Source organism: Coregonus lavaretus (assembly GCF_964263955.1).
Source record: "Coregonus lavaretus genome assembly, contig: HAP1_SCAFFOLD_2177, whole genome shotgun sequence".
NCBI classification, from domain to species: domain Eukaryota; kingdom Metazoa; phylum Chordata; class Actinopteri; order Salmoniformes; family Salmonidae; genus Coregonus; species Coregonus lavaretus.
Genome location: NW_028158108.1, coordinates 59390 through 87059, shown reverse-complemented (window position 1 = coordinate 87059; position 27670 = coordinate 59390). Strand labels below are relative to the sequence as shown.

General features: G+C 49.7%; 1 protein-coding gene across 1 annotated transcript in view; it reads right to left on the bottom strand.

Moving 5' to 3' along the window:
* Window positions 1-2331: 2331 nt before the first annotated feature.
* The window catches only part of LOC311124416 (zeta-sarcoglycan-like), a gene marked incomplete at both ends in the record, with an annotated part of 74062 nt that continues 48723 nt past the window's right edge, over window positions 2332-27670 (bottom strand). The window contains one exon of the mRNA XM_084198571.1: window positions 2332-2455. Coding sequence (XP_084054697.1) covers window positions 2332-2455 — 124 coding nt within the window. The remainder of the gene's footprint in view (window positions 2456-27670) is intronic.

Genomic DNA, 27670 nt, shown 5'->3' with positions numbered 1-27670 from the left:
GATGCTCCCGAATCGGGCCCATTTGGATTTAATTCCAGCCTCTCCAAAGTTTTTTAACTTTAATGTAGCTTCTTTAGGTGCCAGCTGCTGACAACATCGATTTCGCGTTAAGCCCCGGTGTCCGAAGTGGTTTGCCTTCCCTTCCAAATTGACAGAGACATCTATTTTCTCCTCTTCTCCCTCTTCTTCTGTCAGAGTCTTCCATCACACCAGGAATAATTGAGAATTAATTATAGAAAGAGAGAGGAAAGGAGGAGCGGTAAATCTAACTGGCTGTGTTCCCCAACTTCCTCACGGAGGCCCATCAGTTGTAATGTGTGTGGCCGCCAGGGCTGGACGGATGATGGAGGAAGTCGATGCGGGACGAAGACAGGAATGTCAGGATGCGTCACTGGCTGTCGCGGCGCACAAAGACTGACAGAACTCCTTCACACTAAGACAGACCTACTTCTAAAGGCAGACCCTGATGAAGACAGACAGACCTACCTCTAAAGGTAGACCCTGATGAAGTCAGACAGACCTACCTCTAAAGGTAGACCCTGATGAAGACAGACAGACCTACCTCTAAAGGTAGACCCTGATGAAGTCAGACAGACCTACCTCTAAAGGTAGACCCTGATGAAGACAGACATACCTACCTCTAAAGGCAGACCCTGATGAAGACAGACAGACCTACATCTAAAGGCAGACCCTGATGAAGACAGACAGACCTACATCTAAAGGCAGACCCTGATGAAGACAGACAGACCAACCTCTAAAGACAGACCCTGATGAAGACAGACATACCTACCTCTAAAGGCAGACCCTGATGAAGACAGACAGACCTACTTCTAAAGGCAGACCCTGATGAAGACAGACAGACCTACCTCTAAAGGTAGACCCTGATGAAGACAGACAGACCTACCTCTAAAGGCAGACCCTGATGAAGACAGACAGACCTACCTCTAAAGGTAGACCCTGCTGAAGACAGACAGACCTACCTCTAAAGGCAGACCCTGATGAAGACAGACAGACCTACCTCTAAAGGCAGACCCTGATGAAGACAGACAGACCTACCTCTAAAGGCAGACCCTGATGAAGACAGACAGACCTACCTCTAAAGGTAGACATGTTTCTATCTCTTATGCAGGAATGAGAAGAAAAAGAAGAAGGGAAGAGGAGAAATAAGAAAAAATGTGACGGGATACAATGATCTATTGCCGGGGCTGTTGGAAGTTAATGAAATAGCCGGTGTAGTTACTAAAGCCAGGCTGGGGGCCTGAAGCTGAAAGGAGAGTGGAACACATCTCAGGAACCAGCTCGTGTTCATTTGAAGGTGGTCCTGTAACAGCAGGGAGAGAGACTCTGTGTTTGAAAGTCTAACCACGGTTGACTTGTTTAGGACGTGTCACACAAACCGGTTACACTTCAGCAGAGGCCCATAGTGCTTAGAATGCAAATAACACGAAGGGAGGGGGGACATCATGGAGTTGGATAGAGGGTGCTCTTGGCCCAAAGCCTGAAGTGGAAGTGGGTATTGAAAAGACAGGAGATGAGACCCTTTATGACCTCTAACCTGTGACCTCTCGCCTGCCCCAGATGTATTATGGGTGCAAATAACACGATGGGAGGGGTGACATCATGGAGTTGGATAGAGGTTGCACAGGAGATGAGACCCTATCTAACTATATGGGGGGGCGGGGGGACATCTACTTATCACACTGTCCTCTAAACTGTGACCTCTCGCCTGCTCCAGATGCATTATGGGTCACCTAGCAACAAGGAAGTCTAATAGAGATTGAAGTTGTGCTTTAGGAGTTAGGAGTGAGTAAGTTACCTTCTAAATGCCACTCACATTTACTATGAGACGACAGGCTCTTCCCCAAACCATCCCTCCCTCCCCCTAAAAAAAAAAAAAAAAAAGAAGAAGACAACAAAGAAGTCAGAACTTGGGTTGTTCTTTTTTTCTTCTTTGTGTTCTACGCTAATCAGTCTCAGCTAACGCCGCTTTTCTTTCCGAGTTAATTACAGAGCTAATGACAAGGTACGCTCCAGTGAAGGCTCGACAGCGCGCGGGGCCACAGACCGACGGGCAGACAGACAGAGACCGAGAGACAGACAGACAGATAACAGGCACCTCGTCATTACCGCAGCGTTAACGAGGTCACATCTCTCCCCCAAATAAGTGAAGAGGAGAACAAAGCTGGACAAGGTTGCGTTGATTGATGGCGCTTAATGAACTTCTGCTACTAGTATCGGTATTGTAGCCCCCCTAAAACACACACACACTCCCTCCCCAACACACTCCCACCCCAACACCCCAACCTGACTCCCTTCTCCCCCCCCTCTCACCTCTCCTTCTGATGACTGGAGCAACAGGTCTTTCCGGCAGGAGGCCTTGAAGTCGCCCACCCCCGCGTTGACCTCCACCCCTCTGGGAGCCTCCAGGCGCAGGGTCCTGGTGGGAGACTCCAGCCTGCAGAGAACCAGACATCCAGGGATTCAATTAGACAACAAATCACTTTAGATTCAATGCATGGGTGACTTGAATGATCAACAATGAAAACATACTATACAATTCGAATGTAAGTCGCCGATCGAAAAAATTACTTATGTGAAACTTTTTTTAAAGAGGCATTTCTCTAAAAGTATTACACAGATCTAGCTGAGAGGATTTGATTGGACTGTGATGTGAAAGGGAGACACACACACACACACACACACACACACACAGTGATACACAGGCACATTAGTACACATACTTTCTCACTGTTCCTCTCTCTTTCTGTCACACAAACACACACACACACAGACGGAAGCCTGGATGGGAAGTCTCCCTGTGGACTGAGCGGTCATCTGGTCCACTGGTCCATCAGGTTAGCTGGTAAAACAGGCCTCGGATAATTAACCACCTGACAGAAATGAATATATTGACTTAACGATCCCTCCTTCCAACTTCTCCGCAAAAAACCTTCACAGCCTCTTTCTCTAACACAGTCAGAATATCATACAATATCTATGAATAGCTCTGGTACTTTGGGCCGTTTTAAAAGAGGAATTCAATCACGCAATTGATTTTCTGTTGCTGCTCTGGCTACTGTTTCGCCCGGTGATTCGGAGACAAAAAAAACATATAAAGTTTCCATCCATCCAGACAGCCAGGGCCTTGGTGGTGATTCTTTATATGAAAAGATACCCGAGTCAGACTGTAGGTCTTATCGGTCCAGTTCATTATCCTGCGGGAGCAGCCTTCCTGCCGGCGAGGAGATCCGCCTTGACCTTCAACGCCGTCCGCCGAGGCGCGTTTTATGAGGCGGCCATATTTGTTATAACGAGGGAATGCATCAACACAGTTATCGTCTTCATTTGTCAACTTTTAAAAGCTTGGCAAATGAAGACGTTGTAAAGTAGTGAGTTAGGGTGTGATATAGACAGAAACCATCGACAGCAAAACTCATCACTTTCTCCATGGAGGTTTCAGTCACGATATAACTTTGATGTTTTCCAGGAGTGTTGACATTCACCTTGGCCTTTCTCCTTTAATGGCCCTGACGCCCTGTTGCCATATTACCATTTGAGATCTCAACCCATGACCTTTTCGCAAAAAAAAACCCCACATCACCCTTCTGTGTCGCCGGTCGGGGCGACATAAATTGTTTAAAGTGTCAGAGCACACTGAGCGATACAAAGGTGTCGTCTGGCAGGAAGAGTGAGCCGACTTTAACGATGAGAAATGGTTGGAAAATGACATTTTCAAGCCTCCGTGACTTTTGTGACTACTTTTTTAAGTCCCCCATCTCTAAGAGTAGTTATATCCCGTGCTAAACTTGCTCCATGAATCTCTCAGAGTAAAAGAACAGGTGAGAGCCTTCAACTGTTTTAAAAGTTCTAAAACTCACAACACTTGTCACAGAGAGACAGGTATGGGGATGACTCAGAACTATGGGTAATGGAGTATACTGGGTACATGGGGGGGGGTTATGATCACTGAAAAGTAAATGTTGCATTTCGTAAAACTCAGAGTACTTCAATCCGGACGCCAGTCAGGTGGAAAATAGTGTGTAGGCATGTGTGAGACTGTGTGTGTGTGTGTGTGTGTGTGTCTGAGTGTGTGTGTGTGTGTGTGTGCTCGCAAGGTGAGAGAAGCAGAAAGGTCAGCTGAAGATGTTTCAAGCCTTCTCCTTCACATTTACAATCTAATGCAACGTGACCCTGTTTCTAACCATGATCCATCCAGTATAACCTACTACTAACTACAGTAGATTCCCTGACAAATCCTTGGGTTGGGTCAAAAAACGAAGAAAAAAAAACATTCAGGTCCCGCCCGTCTGCGGCTGTGAAATGTAGCCCGGGAAATTGCAAATGGCAGTGAGACCCTGGGAAAAAATTTAAGCAATTTCATGGCTCCATGCATCCCATCGGTGATAATTTAATCAATAGTGAAAAGACTGGGGTCCGTCCTTCATTTCTGCCCGGGCCGCTGACGTGACGTACCGGCGGATGGGTGGCAGAACTGTTTGCGTGTTTGCGGAAAGAGAGAGCGAAGAACAGAGAGAGATAAAGAGAGAGAGAGAGAGAGAGAGAGAGAGAGAGAGAGAGAGAGAGAGAGAGAGAGAGAGAGAGAGAGAGAGAGAGAGAGAGAGATACAGAGAGTGAGAGAAAGAGATAAAGAGAGAGAGACAACACACATTACCAGTCAAAAGTTTGGACACCTACTCATTCAAGGGTTTGAGTAGATGTGTCCAAACTTTGGACTGGTACTGTATGTGCCTTCGGAAAGTATTCAGCCACCTTGACTTTTTCCACATTTTGTTAGGTTACAGCCTTATTCTAAAATTGATTAAATTGTTTTTTTTCTCTCATCAATCTACACACAATACCCCATAATGTCAAAGCAAAAAAAGGCGATTCTAGCCTTGAGTCTTTTTGGGTATGATGCTACAAGCTTGGCACACCTGTTTTGGGGAGTTTCTCCCATTCTCCTCTGCATATCCTCTCAAGCTCTGTCAGGTTGGTATTGGGAGCATCGCTGCACAGCTATTTTCAGGTCTCTCCAGAGATGTTTGATCGGGTTCAAGTCTGGGCTCTGGCTGTGCCACTCAAGGATATTGAGAGACTTGTCCTGAAGCCACTCCTGTGTTGTCTTGGCTGTGTGCTTAGGGTCGTTTTCCTGTTGGAAGGTGAAACTTCGCCCCAGTCTGAGGTCCTGAGCGCTCTGGAGCAGGTTTTCATCAAGGATCTCTCTGTACTTTGCGCCGTTCATCTTTGCCTCAATCCTGACTAGTCTCCCAGTCCCTGCCGCTGAAAAACTACCACCATGCTTCACCGTAGGGATGGTGACAGGTTTCCTCCAGGAGTGACGCTTGGCATTCAGGCCAAAGAGTTCAATCTTGGTTTCATCAGACCATAGAATCTTGTTTCTCATGGTCTGAGAGTCTTTGGGTGCCTTTTTGGTAAACTCCAAGCGGGCTGTCATGTGCCTTTTACTGAGGAGTGGCTTCCGTCTGGCCACTCTACCATAAAGGCCTGATTGGTGGAGTGCTGCAGAGATGGTTGTCCTTCTGGAAGGTTCTCCCATCTCCACAGAGGAACTCTACAGCTCTGTCAGAGTGACCATCAGGTTTTGGTCACCTCCCTGACCAAGGCCCTTCTCCCCCATTACTCAGTTTGGCCGGGCGGCCAGCTCTAGAGTCTTGGTGGTTCCAAACTTCTTCCATTTAAGAATGATGGAAGCCACTGTGTTCTTCGGGACCTTCAATGCTGCAGAAATGTTTTGGTACCCTTTCCCAGATCTATGGCTCAACACAATCCTGTCTCGGAGCTCTACAGACAATTCCTTCGCCCTCATGGCTTGGTTTGTGCTCTGACATGCACTGTCAACTGTAGGACCTTATATAGACAGCTGTGCGCCTTTCCAAATCATGTCGAATCAATTGAATTTACCACAGGTGGACTCCAATCAAGTTCAAGAAACATCTCAAGGATGATCAATGGAAACAGGATGCACCTGAGCTCAATTTCGAGTCTCATAGCGAAGTTTCTGAATACTTATGCAAATAAGTCTAAAAACCTGTCTACACCCTCAAAGTTGTAGTCACTGAGCACTTCAGTAAGGTCATTCTACTGCCAATATTTGTCTATGGAGATTGCATGGCTGTGTGCTCGATTCCATACACCTGTCAGCAACGTGTGTGGCTGAAATAGCCAAATCCACTAATTTGAAGGGGTGTCCACATACTTTTGTATATATAGTGTATATACACCATCAAATCAGTAGTTAAGTACTACCTTTATTATACAAAAGCTTCCAGTCAGTCTCTCGTCACATTTACATAAAACATCCTCATTCGTCTGTCCTAATATGGACACCATACTTCTTATACTCAGACTATGTCCTAATATGGACACCGTACCCATCATATCCAAGATGGCGTAGCAGTGCGGTCGTGTTCTTTGTTGTGTGTCCGTGTAAATAGCCCGTATTTTGTATTTTTTGGTATTTTTTGTACTTATTTCCCGATCACACTTTTCATCCTTCTACACAATATACTTTCCTGCAACCCGCCTCACTCAATGTGGAACAGATTCTATTATTGACTTACCTTTTATCTAGAATCTCCAGTTGAAACTAGCTAGCCAGCTAACTAGCTACTTGCTATTAGCCACCATTAGCGGTTTTCACCCAGAACATCGGATTTTCTGCCGGAATAACTGAATCACTGGACATTAACACCGGATCGCAACTAGCTAGCCGCAACCGGATGGATGTTACTGTTGGCTAATCACCGCTGCCCCCGAAGCAAGCACCAGTTAGCCTCGAGCTAGCCTCGAGCCAGGCCCATATTCTGGCTATCTACCTCTCTGTCTACCGGATGGGAGTAGCCAGCTAACTAGCTACTTGCTATTAGCCACCGTTAGCGGTTTTTCACCATTGTCCGTGGCCTGCACTACCTACCAGCCATCTCTAGCCTGGACTATTATTGGCCAGTCTGCACTGTCTGCACAGCGCGTTATCGACCCAGAACATATCGTTTTTTCTGCCGGAATCACTGAATCACTGGACCTTTAATACCGGATCATCGCAACTAGCTAGCTGCAACCAAATGGATGTAGTTGTTGGCTAATCAGCCCTGAGCTAGCCTCGAGCCAGGCCCATCTCCCGGCTATCTACCTCTCTGTCAACCGGACGGGACCTCCTAGTGTTGACACGGAGCCCCGCCGATCCAACACGATTGGTCTGCCGACGAAATCGTCGGATGTGGTTTCAACAGGCTTTCTGTTACGACGTCGACCACGAAGATCCATCTGCTAGCCCCGGCCCGCTAGCACACGCAAGCCGTGGCCTCTTGCTCACCAGTGCTGTAGAGGCCCCCGAACTACCTCCGAACTCTCCTATTGCTGTTCACCGGACCTTATGATAACTCAGCTATACAGCTGATGCCTGCTGGACTGTTCCTTTATACGGAACCGCATCCTGTTTATGTTTAGCCTCAGCCCAAACTTTGTCGCCATTACCAGCTGTTGTCTTAGCTCTCTCGAATAACACCTGTGATTGTTTTATGCCTCTCTCCCATGTCAATATGCCTTGCTTATTGCTGTTTCGGTTATTTCTTATTGTACTATTTCACTGTAGATCCCCCAGCCCAGCTCAACCTGCCCTTAGATAGCTCCTTTGTCCCACCCCACATACACGCGGAGACCGACTCAAATCGGTGCCTCCAGTGATGCTATCTCTTTCATCGTTACCCAACGCTTAGGTTTACCTCCACTGTACTCATATCCTTCCATATCCTTGTCTGTACATAATTCCCTGAATCTACAACGCCCGGAAATCTGCCCCTTTTTTTCTCTGTACCCAACGCACTAGAAGCCTTTAGCCATATCCTTGTTCTACTCCTCCTCTGTTCCTCTGGTGATGTAGAGGTTAACCCAGGCCCTGTAGCCACCAGTATCACTCCTACTCCCCAGGCGTTATCATTTGTTGACTTCTGTAACCGTAAAAGCCTTGGTTTCTTGCACGTTAACATCCGAAGCCTCCTCCCTAAGTTTGAGTTATTCACTGCGTTAGCACACTCCCGCCAACCCTGATGTTCTAGGAAGTGTCTGAATCCTGGCTTAGGAAGGCCACCAAAAATTCAGAAATGTCCATCCCCAACTACAACATTTTCCGTCTCGATAGAACTGCCAAAGGGGGTGGGGTTGCAATCTACTGTAGAGATAGCCAGCAGAGCTCTATTGTACTATCCAGGTCTGTGCCCAAACAGTTTGAGCTTCTACTTCTAAAAATCCACCTTTCCAGAAATAAGTCTCTCACTGTTGCCGCTTGCAACAGACCCCCATCAGCCTCGAGCTGTGCCCTGGACACCATATGTGAACTGATTGTCCCCCATTTATCCTCAGAGTTCGTCCTGCTTGGTGACCTAAACTGGGATATGCTTAACACCCCGGCCAACCTACAATCTAAATTAGATGCCCTCAATCTCAAATTATCAACGAACCTACCAGGTACAATCCTAAATCTGTAAACATGGGCACCCTCATAGATATCATCCTGACAAATGTACCCTCTAAATACACCTCCGCTGTCTTCAACCAGGATCTCAGCGATCACTGCCTTATTGCCTGCGTCCGTAATGGGGTCCGCGGTCAAACGACCACCCCTCATCACTGTCAAACGCTCCCTAAAACACTTTAGCGAGCAGGCTTTTCTAATTGACCTGGCCGGGTATCCTGGATGGATATTGAGCTCATTCCGTCAGTAGAGGATGCCTGGTTGTTCTTTAAAAGTGCTTTCTTAAATAAGCATGCCCCATTCAAAAAATTCAGAACTAAAAACAGATATAGCCCCTGGTTCTCCTCAGACTTGACTGCCCTTGACCAGCACAAAAACATCCTGTGGCATACTGCATTAGCATTGAACAGCCCCCGCGATATGCAACTTTTCAGGGAAGTCAGAAACAAATATACACAATCAGTTAGGAAAGCAAAGGCTAGCTTTTTCAAACAGAAATTTGCATCCTGTAGCACTAACTCCAAAAAGTTTTGGGACACTGGAAAGTCCATGGAAAATAAGAGCACCTCCTCCCAACTGCCCACTGCACTGAGGCTAGGAAACACTGTCACCACCGATAAATCTACAATAATCGAGAATTTCAACAAGCATTTTGCTATGGCTGGCCATGCTTTTCCACCTGGCTACCACTACCCCGTCCACCAGCTCTGCACCCTCCGCTGCAACTTGCCAATGCCCCCCCCCCCCCCCCCCCCCCCCCCCCCGCTTCTCCTTCACACAACTTCAGACAGCTGATGTTCTGGAAAGAGCTGAAAAATCTGGACCCCTACAAATCAGCTGGGCTAGACAATCTGGACCCTCTCTTTCTAAAAATAGCCGCCGAAATTGTCGCAACCCCTATTACTAGCCTGTTCAACCTCTCTTTCGTAACGTCTGAGATCCCCAGAGATTGGAAAGCTGCCGCGGTCATCCCCTCTTCAAAGGGGATGACACTCTAGATCCAAACTGTACAGACCTATATCCATCCTGCCCTGCCTTTCGAAAGTATTTGAAAGCCAAGTTAACAAACAGATCACCGACCATTTTGAATCCCACCCTACCTTCTCCGCTATGCAATCCGGTTTCCGAGCTGGTCTTGGGTGCACCTCAGCCACGCTCAAGGTCCTAAACAATATTATAACCGCAATCGATAAAAGACAGTACTGCGCAGCCGTCTTCATCGACCTGGCCAAGGCTTTCGACTCTGTCAACCACCGCATTCTTATTGGCAGACTAAATAGCCTTGGTTTCTCTAATGACTGCCTCGCCTTGTTCACCAACTACTTCTCAGATAGAGTTCAATGTGTCAAATCGGAGGGCCTGTTGTCTGGACCTCTGGCTGTCTCTATGGGGGTGCCACAGGGTTCAATTCTCGGGCTGACTCTATTCTCTGTTTATATCAATGATGTGGCTCTTGCTGCTGGTGACGCTCGGATCCACCTCTATGCGGACGACACCATTTAGTATACATCTGGTCCTTCATTGGACACTGTGTTAACAAACCTCCAAACGAGCTTCAACGCCATACAACACTCCTTCCGTAGCCTCCAACTGCTCTTAAACACTAGTAAAACTAAATTCATGCTCTTCAACCGAACGCTGCTTGCACCTGCCCACCTGACTAGAATCACTACTCTCGGCGGGTTTGACCTAGAGTATTTTGACAACTATTAATACCTAGATGTCTGGTTAGACTGTAACTCTCCTTCCAGACTCACATTAAGCATCTCCAATCAAAAGTTAGATCTAGAATCGGCTTCCTATTTCGCAACAAAGCCTCCTTCACTCATGCTGCCAAACATGCCCTCGTAAAACTGACTATCCTACCGATCCTTGACTTCGGCGATGTCATTTACAAAATAGCCTCCAACACTCTACTCAGCAAATTGGATGTAGTCTATCACAGTGCCATCCGTTTTGTCACCAAAGCCCCATATACTACCTACCATTGTGACCTGTACGCTCTTGTTGGCTGGCCCTCACTACATATTCGTCGCCAAACCCACTGGCTCCAGGTCATCTATAAATCACTGTTAGGCAAATCCCCGTCTTATCTTAGCTCACTGGTCACCATAGCAACACCCACCCGTAGTCTGCGCTCCAGCAGGTATATCTCACTGGTCATCCCCAAAGCCAAACACCTCCTTTGGCCGCCATTCCTTCCAGTTCTCTGCTGCCAATGACTGGAACAAACTGCAAAAATCTCTGAAGCTGGAGACTCTTATCTCCCTCACTAACTTTAAGCGTCAGTTGTCAGAGCAGCTTACCGATCACTGCACCTGTACACAGCCATTCTGAAATTAGCCCACCCAACTACCTCATCCCCATATTGTTATTTATTTAGCTAATTTGTACCCCAGTATCTCTATTTGCACATAATCTTTTGCACATCTATCATTCCAGTGTTAATTACGAAATTGTAACTATTTATGCACTATGGCCTATTTATTTATTGCCTTACCTCCATAATTTACTACATTCGCACACACTGTATATATATTTTCTGTTGTATTTTTGACTTTATGTTTTGTTTACCCCATATGTAACTCTGTGCTGTTGTTTTCATCGCACTGCTTTGCTTTATCTTGGCCAAGTCGCAGTTGTAAATGAGAACTTGTTCTCAACTGGCTTACCTGGTTAAATAAAGGTTAAATAAAACATTTACAAAATATCCAGTAATAACCGCCAACTGAAACACCAGGCTACGCTCTCAGAGGCCAGCAGCTCTTACACGGCTAGCAACACAATCAGAACAAGGCATAAGCAGCTCTTTAACTTCCCATGGTGCACTGGGGCTCCCTGCTGAGAGCGTGAGTGGCTCAAAGCGGTCACAGACCACTGTGAGAGGGCAGACACATCCCGGGGTGAAAACAAACAGATTGTATTGAAGTGGAACTACTAGGGTGAGAGTAGGAACAACAAGCTGATATGTGAGCAGCCAGACTTAGACACCTTTAGGGTTGGAGAATTGCGGTAACTTTCCCAAAATTCCCAGGTTTTCTTGAGCATTTTGGGAAATTTACCGGAATGTTTCAACCCTAGATCTCTTTCAACATAGGCTTTTAGGGCATGTTCTCTGAACCTAGAGATTCTCTATTCCTTTTCAGTCCAGGAATAGGCTTAATAAGTGTCCGGGAAACCGGCCCACAATAGACCAGGGGTTTGCAGCTACTAGGTATGCAGGCTTTTGTTCCTGCCCAGCATTAACGCACCTGATCCAAATAGTCAACTCACTAACAGTCTGGACCATAATTAGCTGAACCAGGTGTTTTAGAGCAGGGCCAGAAGAAAAGCCTGCAAAGCCATTACATCCAGTCAGTCATGTGGTCAGGAGAAACATATGCTTCATATTTGATGAGCTGGAAATACTAGTATTTTTGAATTGGGTAAAGAAAAACGAATTGAGAAAGAAACTATATGTGGTTTTTATCTCCCATTACATCCAAGCTTGAGGGAATCTGTTGTACTACTGCATGCACCCCTCTGAGCGACCATATGCTGACTCATACTGCCTCCTGCTAGGAGAAGAGACACCACTGTTCCTCTGCCTGAAATGCCTGTCAGGTGGTCTAAAAATACGGATGAAAACACTTCCCTTAAAGACAAGATAAAAGAGAGGGAGAAAAGGAGGACAGGAGGAAAAGAGAGGAAAGGAGGACAGGAGGAGAGGAGGAAAGGAGAGGATGACTGTTCCTGGAGAGGGACTGAAACGTCAGGTGCTTTTAAGGATGTGACATTTCGAGAGAGAGAGAGAGAGAGAGAGAGAGAGAGAGAGAGAGAGAGAGAGAGAGAGAGAGAGAGAGAGAGAGAGAGAGAGAGAGGAGGGAGAAAAAGAGTGAAAGAGAGAGAGATAAAATGGGTAATCCGACCAAGCTGCTCACATTATTCTATCTGTGCTTGATGTGTGAGAGAGACAGAGAAGAGAGAGAACAAGAGAGAGAGAGGGATGATGAGGGAGCCATAACAATGTGACATATTGTTCCACATACAGTTTCATTGCGTCTTCCCCTGTTCTCACATGGTGATGGAGAATCTTACTACATTCTCTCACTCAGCACAGAAAATAAAATGCTGGGTCAGATGTAAGGTATTTGTGAAGACAGCACAAGGCCTCTCTCCCCTCTCTCTTTCCTTCTCTCCGTCCCTCTTCTCTAATTCTCTCTCACCCCCCTTGCCTCCCTCCTTCCTTCTATCCCTACCTCCCTCCTTCTCCATCTCTCTCCCCCACTCTCTCCTCCCCCCCTCCCCCTTTCTCTCTACACCACCTTTCCGGTCTCACCATTCCCCCAGCCAGACAAGTCAACTCTGCGTCTCCTCCTCCCAGTGGCACTAAAGCCTGGAGTCCCAGGCTCAGTCCCAGGCTCCCTGGGAGGATGGTTGAAGTGAAACGACACATAACGTCTGAAAGGCCGCTAGCTAAATCAGTGCATGCTTCACAAGAAATCAATGGTTCAGGCTTCTGGGGGGCTCAGTCAATCTGGCCCATGCAGCTCACCTCTGGTGTGAGTCTATACGCTATAGAAGAGGATGGATAGGGAAGATATTCTGCTGTGGGAGGCTGGATTCATATATCCACTTCTAGCTAAAGTGGTTGGTGGGGTAATAGAACGTATTAAAACCACTGTGAAGCATTATAACTGGGGCCAGTAGGTTTAGGATAAGGATATTCTAGGGTGGATATTCTAGGGTGGATATTCTAGGGTGGATATGCTTGTCACGGTTCAGACAGACGACCAGAGGACCACAATTGCGTCACACCAGAAAGTTTATTAAAACTTAAGGGAAAAGGGAAGTAGGGAGTGAATGAAGGCTCCAGGGGTAACAGGGATCCCGTCCAATGTGCTGGGTCTGTGCCCCCCCCAGTGGCAGCGATGCGTCCTATGAAGCCGGTGGTGGGTGGTCCAGAAGTCCTGGGGGGGGGGAGACACAGACACAACAGGGCGGAATGAAACAAGGCAGCAGTACAGTTCAAGGGAAATCCAAAATACGTAGTAGCAAGGCAGAAGGCTGGTCAGAGTTACCGGGATTGAAGAGTAGTCAGGAGTCGTTAAGGCAGAAAGCAGGTCTGGATCTCCTGGGGCAGAAGAGTATCCAAAAATCAGGCAGGTCCGGGGTCACAAAACCAGGGTGAGCCAGAAGCGCGAGCAAACAGGTTCCGGGAGTGAGCTTTGCAGACGATCTGACACCGGAGAGCTGAAAGACAGGGCCTTAAATACTGGGAGAGGTAGTGGGTAATGCAGCGCAGCTGGCAGAGTAATTAGAGCAGAGCAGAGCAGGGACAGGTGGAGCTAGTTAGGCTGAGTAGAGAGAGTGGTGAGCAGAGTGGAAGAAAATAGGGTGGTAACCCGGTGGAGTGAGAGGCTCATGACAGAACCCCCCCCCCAAGGGACGGCCCCAGAAGTCCCAAGAGCAACACCACGCCGGGCGGGAGGAGGGGAGCCGGAGGAGGGCTAGAACTCCTCCGAACGGTCCGAGTGAACGTCCTCATCCTCGGAGGAAGCCGGAGGGCCGTGGTCGGGAGATGGGACAGGTCCCGAGACAGGATCAGGCACAGGACAGGAAGCCGAGCGGGCAGGACGGTTAGGGACCCCTCTGGGGCGGCCCCTACGGATTGCAGGTTGATCAGGATGCCGTTGGTGGAAAGCGGTGATGAGAGTCCTATCCACAATCCGACTAGCTGGCACCCAGGTCCTTTCCTCAGGTCCATAGCCCTCCCAGTCAATGAGGTACTGGAGACCCCTACCCCTCCGTCTGGACCGAAGCAGGCGGCGGACGGTGTAAACCAGACCACCATCGACGAGCCGTGGAGGAGGAGGACAAGGCGCAGCAGGGACCAGCGGACTCTCATGGATGGGCTTAATCTTAGACACATGGAAAGTGGGGTGCACCCTCAGGGAATTAGGCAGTTGGAGCCGGACAGCAGTTGGGCTAATCACTCTTATGATAGGGAATGGGCCAATGAACCGAGGTGCCAGCTTCTGCGACTCCACCCTGAGTGGCAGGTTCTTCGCTGACAACCACACCCTTTGACCAACATGGTAGGTGGGAGCAGGAATTCTCCGACGGTTGGCCCCGGTAGTGTAGCTGGCAACGGATCTGAGGAGTGTGGCTCGGGCTTGTGACCAGGTGCGGCGACATCGACGGGCAAAAGCAAGTGCAGATGGGCAAGTAACCTCCTCTTCCTGGCTGGCAAATAGAGGAGGCTGGTATCCATAAACACATTGGAAAGGGGACATACCGATGGCAGAGCAGGTCAGAGAATTGTGTGCGTACTCCACCCATGTCAATTGCTGCGACCAGGAGTGGGGGTTGCGTGAAGTCATGCATCGCAGTGCCTTCTCGAGCTCCTGATTAGCCCGCTCTGACTGCCCATTGGATTGGGGATGGAATCCGGAAGTCAGACTGACTGTGGCTCCCAGCAGGTGACAGAACTCCTTCCAAAAAGCGGAGGAGAATTGTGGACCACGGTCAGAAACTACATCCTTTGGCAGTCCGTGGATCCGGAAGACGTGTTCCAGGACCACCTGGGCGGTCTCCTTGGCGGTTGGGAGCTTGGGGAGGGGAATGAAGTGTGCCATCTTGCTGAAACGGTCAACTATGGTGAAAATGACGGTCATGCCACTTGAAGGGGGCAGCCCCGTGACAAAGTCAAGGGCGATGTGAGACCAGGGACGTCTGGGCACAGGCAGGGGCTGCAGCAATCCGGCTGGGGGCTGGCAGGACGACTTGTGTTGGTTGCAGATGGGGCAGGCTTGGACGAATTCCCGTACATCCTTTCTCAGAGAGGGCCACCAGAACCTCTGGGCGAGCAGGTTGTAAGTGCGGGTGGAGCCAGGGTGACAAGCTAGGCGGGAGTCATGTCCCCACTGAACGACCTGGGACCTCAGGTCTTCGGGGACAAAAAGGCGGTCAGCTGGGCAAGTGCTGGGACCTGGCTGGTTACGGAGAGCTTCCAGCACCTGTTCCTCAACAGCCCAGGTCAGAGCTGCAACGATGCAGGGACTTGGCAGAATCGACACAGGGTCCTTGGAGGGGGTGTCATCCTTCTGGAATTGACGGGAGAGGGCGTCTGGCTTGGTGTTGCGTGATCCAGGCCGGTATGACAGAGTGAAATTAAACCTGGTGAAGAACAGGGCCCAGCGGGACTGCCTGGAGTTCAACCGTTTGGCCGTGCGGATGTACTCCAAGTTCTTATGATCGGTCCAAACGAGAAATGGAATGGTGGACCCCTCCAGCCAGTGACGCCACTCCTCCAAGGCAAGCTTCACAGCCAGCAGCTCACGGTTCCCTATGTCGTAATTGCACTCAGAGGGGGACAACCGACGTGAGAAAAAGGCACAGGGATGGAGCTTCCTATCCTCCGCAGCCCACTGAGAAATCACAGCACCAACTCCCACATCCGAGGCGTCCACCTCCACAATGAATTGCCGGTCCACATCAGGCATCTGGAGGATGGGAGCGGAGGTGAACCTCACCTTGAGGGTACTGAAGGCTTTGTCGGCTGCTGGGGTCCAGGTGAAGGGTTGCTTGGTGCTGGTTAGAGCAGTGAGAGGGGCAGCAACGGTACTGTAGTTCCGGATAAACTTTCTATAGAAGTTAGCAAACCCCAGAAACTGTTGCAGCTTCTTTCTGTTCTCCGGAACTGGCCATGAAGTGACTGCTGATACTTTGGCCGGATCCATTTGGATACTTCCCTCTGCCACTATGTACCCCAGGAAGGCCACTGTCTTGACGTGAAACTCACATTTCTCTGCCTTGGCGTAGAGGGAATTCTCCAGAAGACGATGAAGGACTTGCTGGACATGGCGGGTGTGTTCAGACAGGTTTCTGGAGTAGATTAAGATGTCATCCAGGTAAACGAAGACAAACATGTTTAACATGTCCCGCAGTACATCATTCACTAGAGCCTGGAACACAGCAGGAGCATTGGTGAGGCCAAAAGGCATAACCAGATACTCGTAGTGGCCTGTTGGTGTATTGAATGCGGTTTTCCATTCATCTCCCTCCCGGATCCGCACTAGGTGGTAAGCGTTTCTGAGATCCAACTTGGTAAAAACAGTGGCTCCCTGGAGCAACTCAAAAGCAGAGGTGAGCAGAGGCAGAGGGTAACGGTTTTTCACTGTGATGTCGTTGAGTCCCCTGTAGTCGATGCAGGGGCGAAGAGATCCGTCCTTCTTCCCCACAAAGAAGAAGCCAGCACCAGCAGGAGATGAAGATGAACGGATTAATCCTGCGGACAGAGAGCCATTGATGTAGTCCTCCATGGACTTTCTTTCAGGAGCAGACAACGAATAAAGACGACCCTTTGGAGGGGCTGTTCCAGGGAGGAGGTCGATGGCACAGTCGTACGGTCGGTGAGGGGGCAGAGATGTGGCTCTTGCTTTGTTAAACACCTCTCTGAGACCATGGTAGCATTCTGGGACATTGGAGAGGTCAGGAGCGGAGTTAGTAGGTTCTGGCCGAGGGGGTAGTGCGGCAGCAAGCAGGCAGGTTCGGTGGCAGTCCTCTCCCCACTCCCTGATCACCCCGGTCACCCAGTCGAGCTGAGGGTTGTGCCGGCGGAGCCATGGGTAACCCAGGATGAGGGGTTGGCCTGGAGAGGGGAGCAGGTGAAACTGGATAGTTTCTTGATGGTTTCCGGACAGACCCATCGAGACCGGGGCCGTGACATGAGTGACCGATCCGAGTAAGTGTCCGTCCAGTGCCCGGGCAGGAATAGGAGGTGTCAAACGGAGGTTCTCCAGTCCCAGTTGGCGTGCCAGCTTGATGTCCATTATGTTGGCTTCGGCGCCAGAAGCCACCAGAGCAGCCAGGGTGTGAGTTGAGTCAGAGAGGCGGAGGTGAACTTGCAGCAGGGGTTTGCGGTCGGAGGACTGGATGGTCATAGAACTCAACCGGACTACCCCTATGCCCGGTGAGCTTCGCCCCTTTAAAGGGCAGGTTACCACACGATGTCCATCACCTCCACAATAGAGGCAGAGGTTTGAGGTGAAGCGGCGCTGGCGCTCTGCAGGAGTGAGAGAGGCTCGCCCAATCTCCATAGGCTCAGACTGATCAAGCTGACCTGGGTGAGTGGCAGTAGATGACAGGAGCCCAGTCGGATCTCTCCGAATGCCGGTAGTAGGTGGACCTTGGCGCCCCCTCTCACGACGACGGGTCTGTATCCTTCTGTCGATCCTGACAGTCAGTGCGATGGCTTCATCAAGAGTGGAAGGCAGTTCATGGGAGACCAACTCGTCCTTGATATAGTCAGCCAAACTATGGAAGAACGCGTCCACCAACGATGGTGTGTTCCAAGAACTTCGTCTAGCCAGGGTTCGGAAGTCGATGGAATGGTCTGCGACTGTACGTCTGCCTTGTCGAATACTGAACAGTTCACGAGACGCCTCTGCGGTTGGTGAATCCAGGTCAAACACCTTCAGCATCTCCTCAGCAAACAGGTCGAAGGTTGCACATGCGGGGGTTTGACGTTCGAACTCTGCTGTTCCCCAGAGTCGAGCTCGGCCCGTCAGGTGAGTGATGGCATACCCAACTTTAGCCCCCTCCGTGGCGAAGGTCCTTGGCTGCAAGGAGAACTGAAGTCGGCAGCTAGTCAGGAATGGCCGGACCTGGGTTGAATCGCCGTTGAACCGCTCGGGGTTTCCAATCTTGGGTTCCGGAGCAGCGGCTGCAATGACCGGGGCAGGTAACTCGGGGGCAGGGCTGGTGGGCAGACTGGCTGGGGTAAGGTTGGTGAGGAGTTGAATGATCATGGCGAGTTGTTGTTGCTGCTGCTGGAACTGCTGCTCATGCTCATCGGTTTCCATGTCGAGGGAAGTGTGCGCTGAGTCCATAATGGTCAGATCGTACTGTCACGGTTCAGACAGACGACCAGAGGACCACAATTGCGTCACACCAGAAAGTTTATTAAAACTTAAGGGAAAAGGGAAGTAGGGAGTGAATGAAGGCTCCAGGGGTAACAGGGATCCCGTCCAATGTGCTGGGTCTGTGCCCCCCCCAGTGGCAGCGATGCGTCCTATGAAGCCGGTGGTGGGTGGTCCAGAAGTCCTGGGGGGGGGGAGACACAGACACAACAGGGCGGAATGAAACAAGGCAGCAGTACAGTTCAAGGGAAATCCAAAATACGTAGTAGCAAGGCAGAAGGCTGGTCAGAGTTACCGGGATTGAAGAGTAGTCAGGAGTCGTTAAGGCAGAAAGCAGGTCTGGATCTCCTGGGGCAGAAGAGTATCCAAAAATCAGGCAGGTCCGGGGTCACAAAACCAGGGTGAGCCAGAAGCGCGAGCAAACAGGTTCCGGGAGTGAGCTTTGCAGACGATCTGACACCGGAGAGCTGAAAGACAGGGCCTTAAATACTGGGAGAGGTAGTGGGTAATGCAGCGCAGCTGGCAGAGTAATTAGAGCAGAGCAGAGCAGGGACAGGTGGAGCTAGTTAGGCTGAGTAGAGAGAGTGGTGAGCAGAGTGGAAGAAAATAGGGTGGTAACCCGGTGGAGTGAGAGGCTCATGACAATGCTGCTATGTGAGGCTGGATTGGCATCCACTCCTTCCTATCTGTAGTGGTTGTTTCACTTTCTAAAGGTATCAATAGCATGGCATTAAAACTAGGGTAGGAAAAACTCAGACATTCAGTTAGGGGTCGGCCCATAACTTGAGATCTGTAGCAATTGGATATTTACCAGTGTATGCCCATGAATCTCCAGGTAGGATCTGAGTCAATAACTAGGGCCAGAAGTTACTAACACCATGAACACCAATGAGGCCTATGATATAGGTTTTGGCTGAAATACCACTTAGCATTGGTTTGGCTATACCTTTTTAGTAAGGATTCACTCTCTGTATACAAAAGTTCATGTTACAGAACAGCAATATACACTGCTCAAAAAAATAAAGGGAACACTTAAACAACACAATGTAACTCCAAGTCAATCACACTTCTGTGAAATCAAACTGTCCACTTAGGAAGCAACACTGATTGACAATAAATGTCACATGCTGTTGTGCAAATGGAATAGACAACAGGTGGAAATTATAGGCAATTAGCAAGACACCCCCAATAAAGAAGTGGTTCTGCAGGTGGTGACCACAGACCACTTCTCAGTTCCTATGCTTCCTGGCTGATGATTTGGTCACTTTTGAATGCTGGCGGTGCTTTCACTCTAGTGGTAGCATGAGACGGAGTCTACAACCCACACAAGTGGCTCAGGTAGTGCAGCTCATCCAGGATGGCACATCAATGCGAGCTGTGGCAAGAAGGTTTGCTGTGTCTGTCAGCGTAGTGTCCAGAGCATGGAGGCGCTACCAGGAGACAGGCCAGTACATCAGGAGACGTGGAGGAGGCCGTAGGAGGGCAACAACCGCTATCTCCGCCTTTGTGCAAGGAGGAGCAGGAGGAGCACTGCCAGAGCCCTGCAAAATGACCTCCAGCAGGCCACAAATGTGCATGTGTCTGCTCAAACGGTCAGAAACAGACTCCATGAGGGTGGTATGAGGGCCCGACGTCCACAGGTGGGGGTTGTGCTTACAGCCCAACACCATGCAGGATGTTTGGCATTTGCCAGAGAACACCAAGATTGGCAAATTCGCCACTGGCGCCCTGTGCTCTTCACAGATGAAAGCAGGTTCACACTGAGCACATGTGACAGACGTGACAGAGTCTGGAGACGCCGTGGAGAACGTTCTGCTGCCTGCAACATCCTCCAGCATGACCGGTTTGGCGGTGGGTCAGTCATGGTGTGGGGTGGCATTTCTTTGGGGGGCCGCACAGCCCTCCATGTGCTCGCCAGAGGTAGCCTGACTGCCATTAGGTACCGAGATGAGATCCTCAGACCCCTTGTGAGACCATATGCTGGTGCGGTTGGCCCTGGGTTCCTACTAATGCAAGACAATGCTAGACCTCATGTGGCTGGAGTGTGTCAGCAGTTCCTGCAAGAGGAAGGCATTGATGCTATGGACCGCCCGTTCCCCAGACCTGAATCCAATTGAGCACATCTGGGACATCATGTCTCACTCAATCCACCAACACCACGTTGCACCACAGACTGTCCAGGAGTTGGCGGATGCTTTAGTCCAGGTCTGGGAGGAGATCCCTCAGGAGACCATCCGCCACCTCATCAGGAGCATGCCCAGGCATTGTAGGGAGGTCATATAGGCACGTGGAGGCCACACACACTACTGAGCCTCATTTTGACTTGTTTTAAGGACATTACATCAAAGTTGGATCAGCCAGTAGTGTGGTTTTCCACTTTAATTTTGAGGGTGACTCCAAATCCAGACCTCCATGGGTTGATAAATTTGATTTCCATTGATAATTTTTGTGTGATTTTGTTGTCAGCACATTCAACTATGTAAAGAAAAAAGTATTTAATAAGATTATTTCATTCATTCAGATCTAGGATGTGTTATTTTAGTGTTACCTTTATTTTTTTGAGCAGTGTACTATAGGGTGACGATGGCTGCGTTTACACAGGCAGCCCAATTCTGATCTTTTGCCCAATTATGGGCAAAGGAGCTGATCTGATTGGTCAAAAGACCAATTAGTGAAAAAAGATCAGAATTGGATTGCCTGTGTAAAATCAAGCCTAAAGAGGCCAATCCATTTCGATCCGACTCGCAGATCCAGGTGTTGCCAGTAAATCTAACAAAAGCCCCTGAAAGTCCAAGCTGGTGAGTGTAAAAAATAAAAAATGCCTGAAGAAGATAATGGTGTTTTGGTTGGAAGTAAAAGGAGAGGCCAGCTGATCAGACACTAAGCCGGAGTTGGCTTCTCTCAGTCACCACATCTCTCCTGGAAGGCTGATCGCTCAATAAGCACCATTTAGATATTTTTTTACCTGGCAGACGGGCATCAATATGCCTGGGCCCCTGCAGGCCCCCATACCGTCCCCGTTGCCGCTGTTACGTCTGTAGGGTGTCGGCAGCTGTTGTGGCCGCGTAGAGAACAGAAGGCATGTTTCGATGGTGAGATAGTTTGATAATTTCAGGTTTTCGGAGCCCGCGCCAAATGTTCCAGTTTGAGTAAAGACTAGGAGAAATGGCCAGAGGGTGTTTTGGTTCGAGACGTGTTTGAGACGAAAGAAAACATAAACAGATACACAGATACACACACTGATTAACTACAAACACATGTACACACACACATAAATACACTGTGTTTTAATTTAGCTAATTTCCAATTCCCCCCTGAAGAAGTGTATAACCAAACATCAAATGAACAATGATAAACACTGCCCTCCATTTGCTGCAGCTTGTTCCAATACATGCTTGAGGAGACTGGAAAACTCCCAGCTGGCTACACACTGTCCTGTAAACCCATTTATCTGGGGTGGACCAGACACATACAAACGGACCATTTTAGAACACAGACAGTCTGCTTCACTCAGCTAATATCTCCCCCTCTGTCTATAAATTCCCCTTTCCAGAAGAGGGGTTCCTGTACAGTAGGAAGGCCCTCTGATGAGCTAGCGCCGGGTGGAAGTTGGCTGTACATACAGATCTGGGATCAGTTTCCTCTCTCCACATCCAAACCTTAAAGTAACTGTCCAGTGTTTCCAGATTTCTATGAAATATGACTTATAATTAATTACAATATGAGTGAAATAGTTTTCCTTCCAAAATTATTAAGTACGTTAAAAAGCAGCTTTTATGTGTTTGAATGGTGTGAGCGTACCCCAACAACAGAATGGTGTGAGCGTATACAGGTCATAAAAAATATTAATGACAAGTAAACAGCTGATTGGACAGTTCAGCCACTGAGCTTTTTTAAAGTGGTTTTTAAGTGGTGTTTTTTCTTCTAATGTATGCTTTGGCCACAAATACAACTATAGTACAAGTCAACAACATTATTTGGGTATGAGTTAACAGAATATGACCTTTAAAAGTGAGATTTTCACTGGACAGTTACTTTACCTACTAGGGAGTAGGAATGCAAAACTGGTCCTAGATCAATGTGTAGGGTTGACGGAATCCTATTGTGATGACGTATGCATTGTTAGTCTATTGTCCGGGCTGTTTGCTGATCCAACAGAACCAAGCTGAGATGAGCGAGAGGCTCGCACCCGGCTCTCCATCTGCTATAAGAGGCCTGGGGGTCCAGCCTGATGCAAAATCAACATGTCAGCAACCAGGCCAAAGAGCAGCATAACCTCTGGGTGGGTTCACAATGACTCACAGACACACAACTATATATAGAGGCTGGTACACGCAATGCATGCACACACACCAAATTATTTCCTTAACCCAACCCTGTTTCCTGTGCCTGTAATACCTCTTCCAGTGTAACTAATTAATCGTTGATGGAAGAGGATAGTGGAGAATGTCCTTGTTGCTCAATGTCCTTGTAAATCTGCCTGATAATGAATAAAAGGCGCTTTGGTTTTTGTCATAAAAGACCCATATGGTTGTTCCTGTACATAGCCCACATACTAAAGAAAGACAGCGCCGGCCGTGTTGACCTTAGCCAAGGATTTTCATTAACTTCCCACCCACCTAATCCGATGGACATTATTATTAAAATGGGCATAAAAGTGAAGCGAATCGTCAATCTTCCCACAGAACCAACTTCCGTTTCGAGCCAAACCTCAAATAAACTTTTCCCTACTTTCAGTCAAACTTCTGAGAAACTTTACCAAAGAGCCTAGTTAACTTCCGAGAAACTTTCCCAAAGAGCCAAGTTCACTTCAGAGAAACTTTCCCAAAGAGCCAAGTTCACTTCAGAGAAACTTTCTTAAAGAGCTAAGTTCACTTCAGAGAAACTTTCCCAAAGAGCCAAGTTCACTTCAGAAAAACTTTCTCAAAGAGCCAACTTTGAACTTTGCTTCAGGAGCATCATTCTACTGCACTGTGGCTTTGGAGGGAAGGGGGATGTGTGGGGAAGATCTCTCCTAATTCCCTTGACTCTGAGTGGGGTTGGAGTCTCGAGGGGTTCCTCTGTGACCGGGGGTAGGGTGGTAGAGGGGTAAGGGGGTATAGAGAGGGGAGAGGATATCGACTGGACCTGTTCCTCTGTAGTTCTTTGGATGAGGCTTTAGTTTAGTCTGGACCTCTGTAAACTCTATGGCTTCGTCCCAAATGGCCCCCTATTCCCTATATAGTGCACAACTTCTAAACAGGGCCCATAGGACTCCGGTCAAAAGTAGTGCACTATGTTGAGAAAAGGGTGTAATTTGGGACGTAAGCTACGTGTCGACTTCCAACAGCTTGATCAATGCTCATCTGACTATGGAGCCAATGTTAGCTCATTCTCTCTCTCTCTCTCTCTCTCTCTCTCTCTCTCTCTCTCTCTCTCTCTCTCTCTCTCTCTCTCTCTCTCTCTCTCTCTCTCTCTCTCTCTAGCTCAGGTATCCCACTGTGGACCTGTTGAGGGAGACAACAACGCAATTATCTCGTTATTAGTGGGGCCGCGTCCATGGCAACAGCCCTGGGCCAATCGCAGTGCAGAGGGAGCGCTCTCCATGACAACCCCATCACAGGGTCACAGGCTGGAGGGATGACGGGATATATAAGGACAGAGAAAAAGGAGGTGAGGGATGACACAAGGGACCAATGCCTACAATTCACTGACGAACAGCCACGGACCTAAGTAATGGGTGCGTCCCAAATGACACTCTATTCACAATGTAGTGCACTAATTTTGATCTGATCCCTATGAGCCCTGCTAGAAGTAGTGCACTACAAAGGGAATATGGTGCCATTTGGGACAATGGACACAATCCACAGAGGACAATAGACACAATCCATCTACTTTTTAGTTGTTCATATTGTCAGTTAGGGATCCCTCTCCTTCCGGTAAATAATCCTTTCCCGGTACATGCCCTAGATAGCCGTCCGTTAGGATCCGGGTTGATTAGGGAGGTCACAGTGCCACTTAGGATGGTGACGCAGGGGGGTCATGAGGAGACGATTCAGCTCTATCTGATCGACTCTCCTGCGTATCCGGTGGTACTGGGGCTTCCCTGGTTGATTACACATGATCCTACTATTTCGTGGCGAGAGAGGGCTCTTAAGGGGTGGTTTGCTCAGTGTGAGGGGCTATGTCTGGGTGTTTCCGTAGGGGCGACCTCGGTGGAGAGTCCGAACCAAATGCCCGCACTGCACATTCCCCCCGAGTATGAGGATTTGGCCCTCGTGTTTAGCAAGACAAGAGCGGCGCGGTTGCCGCCTCATAGACAGGGGGATTGTGCGATAGACCTCCAGGCAGGAGCTGCGCTCCTGCGGAGCTGCGCTCCCGCGGAGCCATGTGTATCCTTTGTCACAAGAGGAGAAGAGGGCAATGGAGACATACATTGCCGAGTCTCTGAGACAGGGATACATACGGCCCTCCACTTCGCCCGCGTCCTCGAGCTTCTTTTTTGTGAAGAAAAAAGATGGAGGTTTGCGCCCGTGTATTGATTACCGCGGTCTCAATCAGATTACTGTGAAATATAGTTATCCACTCCCTCTGATTGCGACTATGACGGAGTCATTACACGGGGCACGGTTCTTCACAAAATTGGACCTCAGGAGCGCATATAACTTGGTGCGCATTAGAGAGGGCGATGAATGGAAGACAGCATTTAGTACTACCTCCGGTCATTACGAGTATCTCGTCATGCCATACGGGTTAATGAATGCTCCATCAGTCTTCCAATCCTTTGTAGATGAGATTTTCCGGGACATGCAGGGGCAGGGAGTAGTCGTGTACATAGATGATATTCTGGTGTACAGTTCTACCCGAGCCGAGCATGTAGCCCTGGTGCGCCGAGTGTTGAGGAGGCTGTTGGAGCATGATCTGTATGTCAAGGCAGAGAAATGCCTGTTCTTCCAGGAGTCGGTCTCCTTTTTGGGTTATCAGTTGTCTGCGTCAGGGGTGAAGATGGAGGTTGACCGTGTGTCAGCCGTGCGTAATTGGCAAACCCCAACCACGGTTAAGGAGGTGCAGCAGTTCTTGGGTTTTGCGAATTACTACCGGAGGTTTATCCGGGGTTTTGGACAGGTGGCAGCTCCCATAACGTCCCTTCTGAAGGGGGGTCCGGTGCGCTTGCGGTGGTCAGCTGAGGCGGACAGGGCTTTTGGGAAACTGAAGAACCTGTTTACCTGTTTACCTGTTTACCTCGGCTCCGGTGCTGGCGCATCCGGATCCCGCTTTACCATTCCAAGTGGAGGTGGACGCGTCTGAAGCCGGTATCGGGCCGTTCTCTCACAACGGTCCGGCACACCACCTAAACTCCGCCCCTGTGCTTTTTATTCGAAAAAGCTCAGTCCGGCGGAGCGTAATTATGACGTAGGGGACAGGGAGCTGTTAGCCGTGGTACAAGCCCTAAAGGTGTGGAGGCATTGGCTTGAGGGGGCTCAACACCCTTTTCTCATTTTGACTGACCACCGTAACCTGGAATACATTCGGGCAGCTAGGAGACTGAATCCTCGCCAGGCTCGGTGGACTATGTTTCTAGCCCGGTTCGTGTTTAAGATCACTTACATCCCTGGGTCCCAGAACGGGAAGGCAGATGCCCTGTCTCGGCGGTATGACACGGAGGAGAGGTCCGTTGAGCCCACTCCCATACTACCTAAGTCTTGTCTGGTTGCACCGGTGGTATGGGAGGTCGATACGGAGATCGAGCGGGCGTTACGCACCGACCCTAGCCCTCCACAGTGTCCGGTGGGTCGGACGTACGTCCCGCTCGAGGTCCGGGATCGACTCATTTATTGGGCTCACACGTCACCCTCCTCTGGGCATCCAGGTATTGGCCGGACAGTGCACTGCCTTAGCACAATGTACTGGTGGCCAACGTTAGCCAGGGATGTGAGGATTTATGTCTCCTCCTGCTCGGTGTGTGCCCAGTGTAAGGCGCCCAGACACTTGCCCAGGGGTAAGTTACAACCCCTGCCCGTTCCACAACAACCCTGGTCTCACCTTTCGGTGGATTTTGTTACAGACCTTCCCCCCTCCCAGGGGAATACCACCATCCTGGTCGTTGTGGATCGGTTCTCGAAGGCCTGTCGTCTCCTTCCCATGCCGGGTCTTCCTACTGCCCTACAGACCGCTGAGGCTCTATTTACCCACGTCTTCCGGCATTACGGGGTACCCGAGGATATAGTGTCTGATCGAGGCCCCCAGTTTACCTCCAGAGTCTGGAGAGCGTTTATGGAACGGTTGGGGGTTTCGGTGAGCCTTACCTCGGGTTACCACCCGGAGAGTAATGGGCAGGTCGAACGTGTCAACCAGGATGTGGGTAGGTTTCTGAGGTCGTATTGCCAGGGCCGGCCGGAGGAGTGGGCGAGATATGTTCCCTGGGCCGAGATGGCACAGAACTCTCTCCGCCACTCCTCCACTAAACTAACCCCTTTCCAGTGTGTGTTAGGGTACCAGCCGGTTCTGGCACCTTGAAATGAGAGCCAGATCGAGGCCCCTGCGGTGGATGAGTGGGTGCGGCGCTCGGAGGAGACGTGGAACGCTGCACACATCCATCTGCAGCGAGCCATCCGTCTACATAAGACGAGCGCCGATCTCCACCGCAGTGAGGGGCCAGTGTACGCACCTGGAGATCGAGTCTGGCTCTCGACCAGAAACCTGCCCCTCCGCCTGCCCTGCCGGAAGCTGGGTCGGCGGTTTGTGGGGCCTTTTAAAGTCCTGAGGAGATTGAACGAGGTGTGTTACAGGTTACAACTGCCCATTGATTACAAGAATATTAAGCCCTCGTTCCATGTGTCTCTCCTCAGGCAGGTGGTAGCTGGTCCACTCCAGGACTATGAGATAGAAGAGACTCCTCCGCCCCCGTTGGACATCGAGGGGGCTCCGGCGTACACTGTTCGGTCCATCCTAGATTCGAGACGCCGGATGGGGGGTCTCCAATATCTTGTGGAGTGGGAGGGGTACAGCCCGGAGGAGCGGTGCTGGGTGCCGAGGAGGGACATCGTAGACCCGTCTCTTCTGACCGAGTTCCATCGTGGTCATCCCACGCGCCCTGCTCCGCGTCTTCCTGGTCGTCCCCGAGGCCAGGGTCGGCGCAAGGGGGGGGTACTGTCAATGTTTCGGCCGAGGCTGCTCCTTCTCCTTGTTCGGGCAGGCTTCGGCGGTCGTCGTCTCCGGAGTACTAGCTGCCACCGTTCGATGTTTCTAACAAAATTCCCAGCTGCGCCTGAATCTACTAGCGCCTTATGCTGGGAAC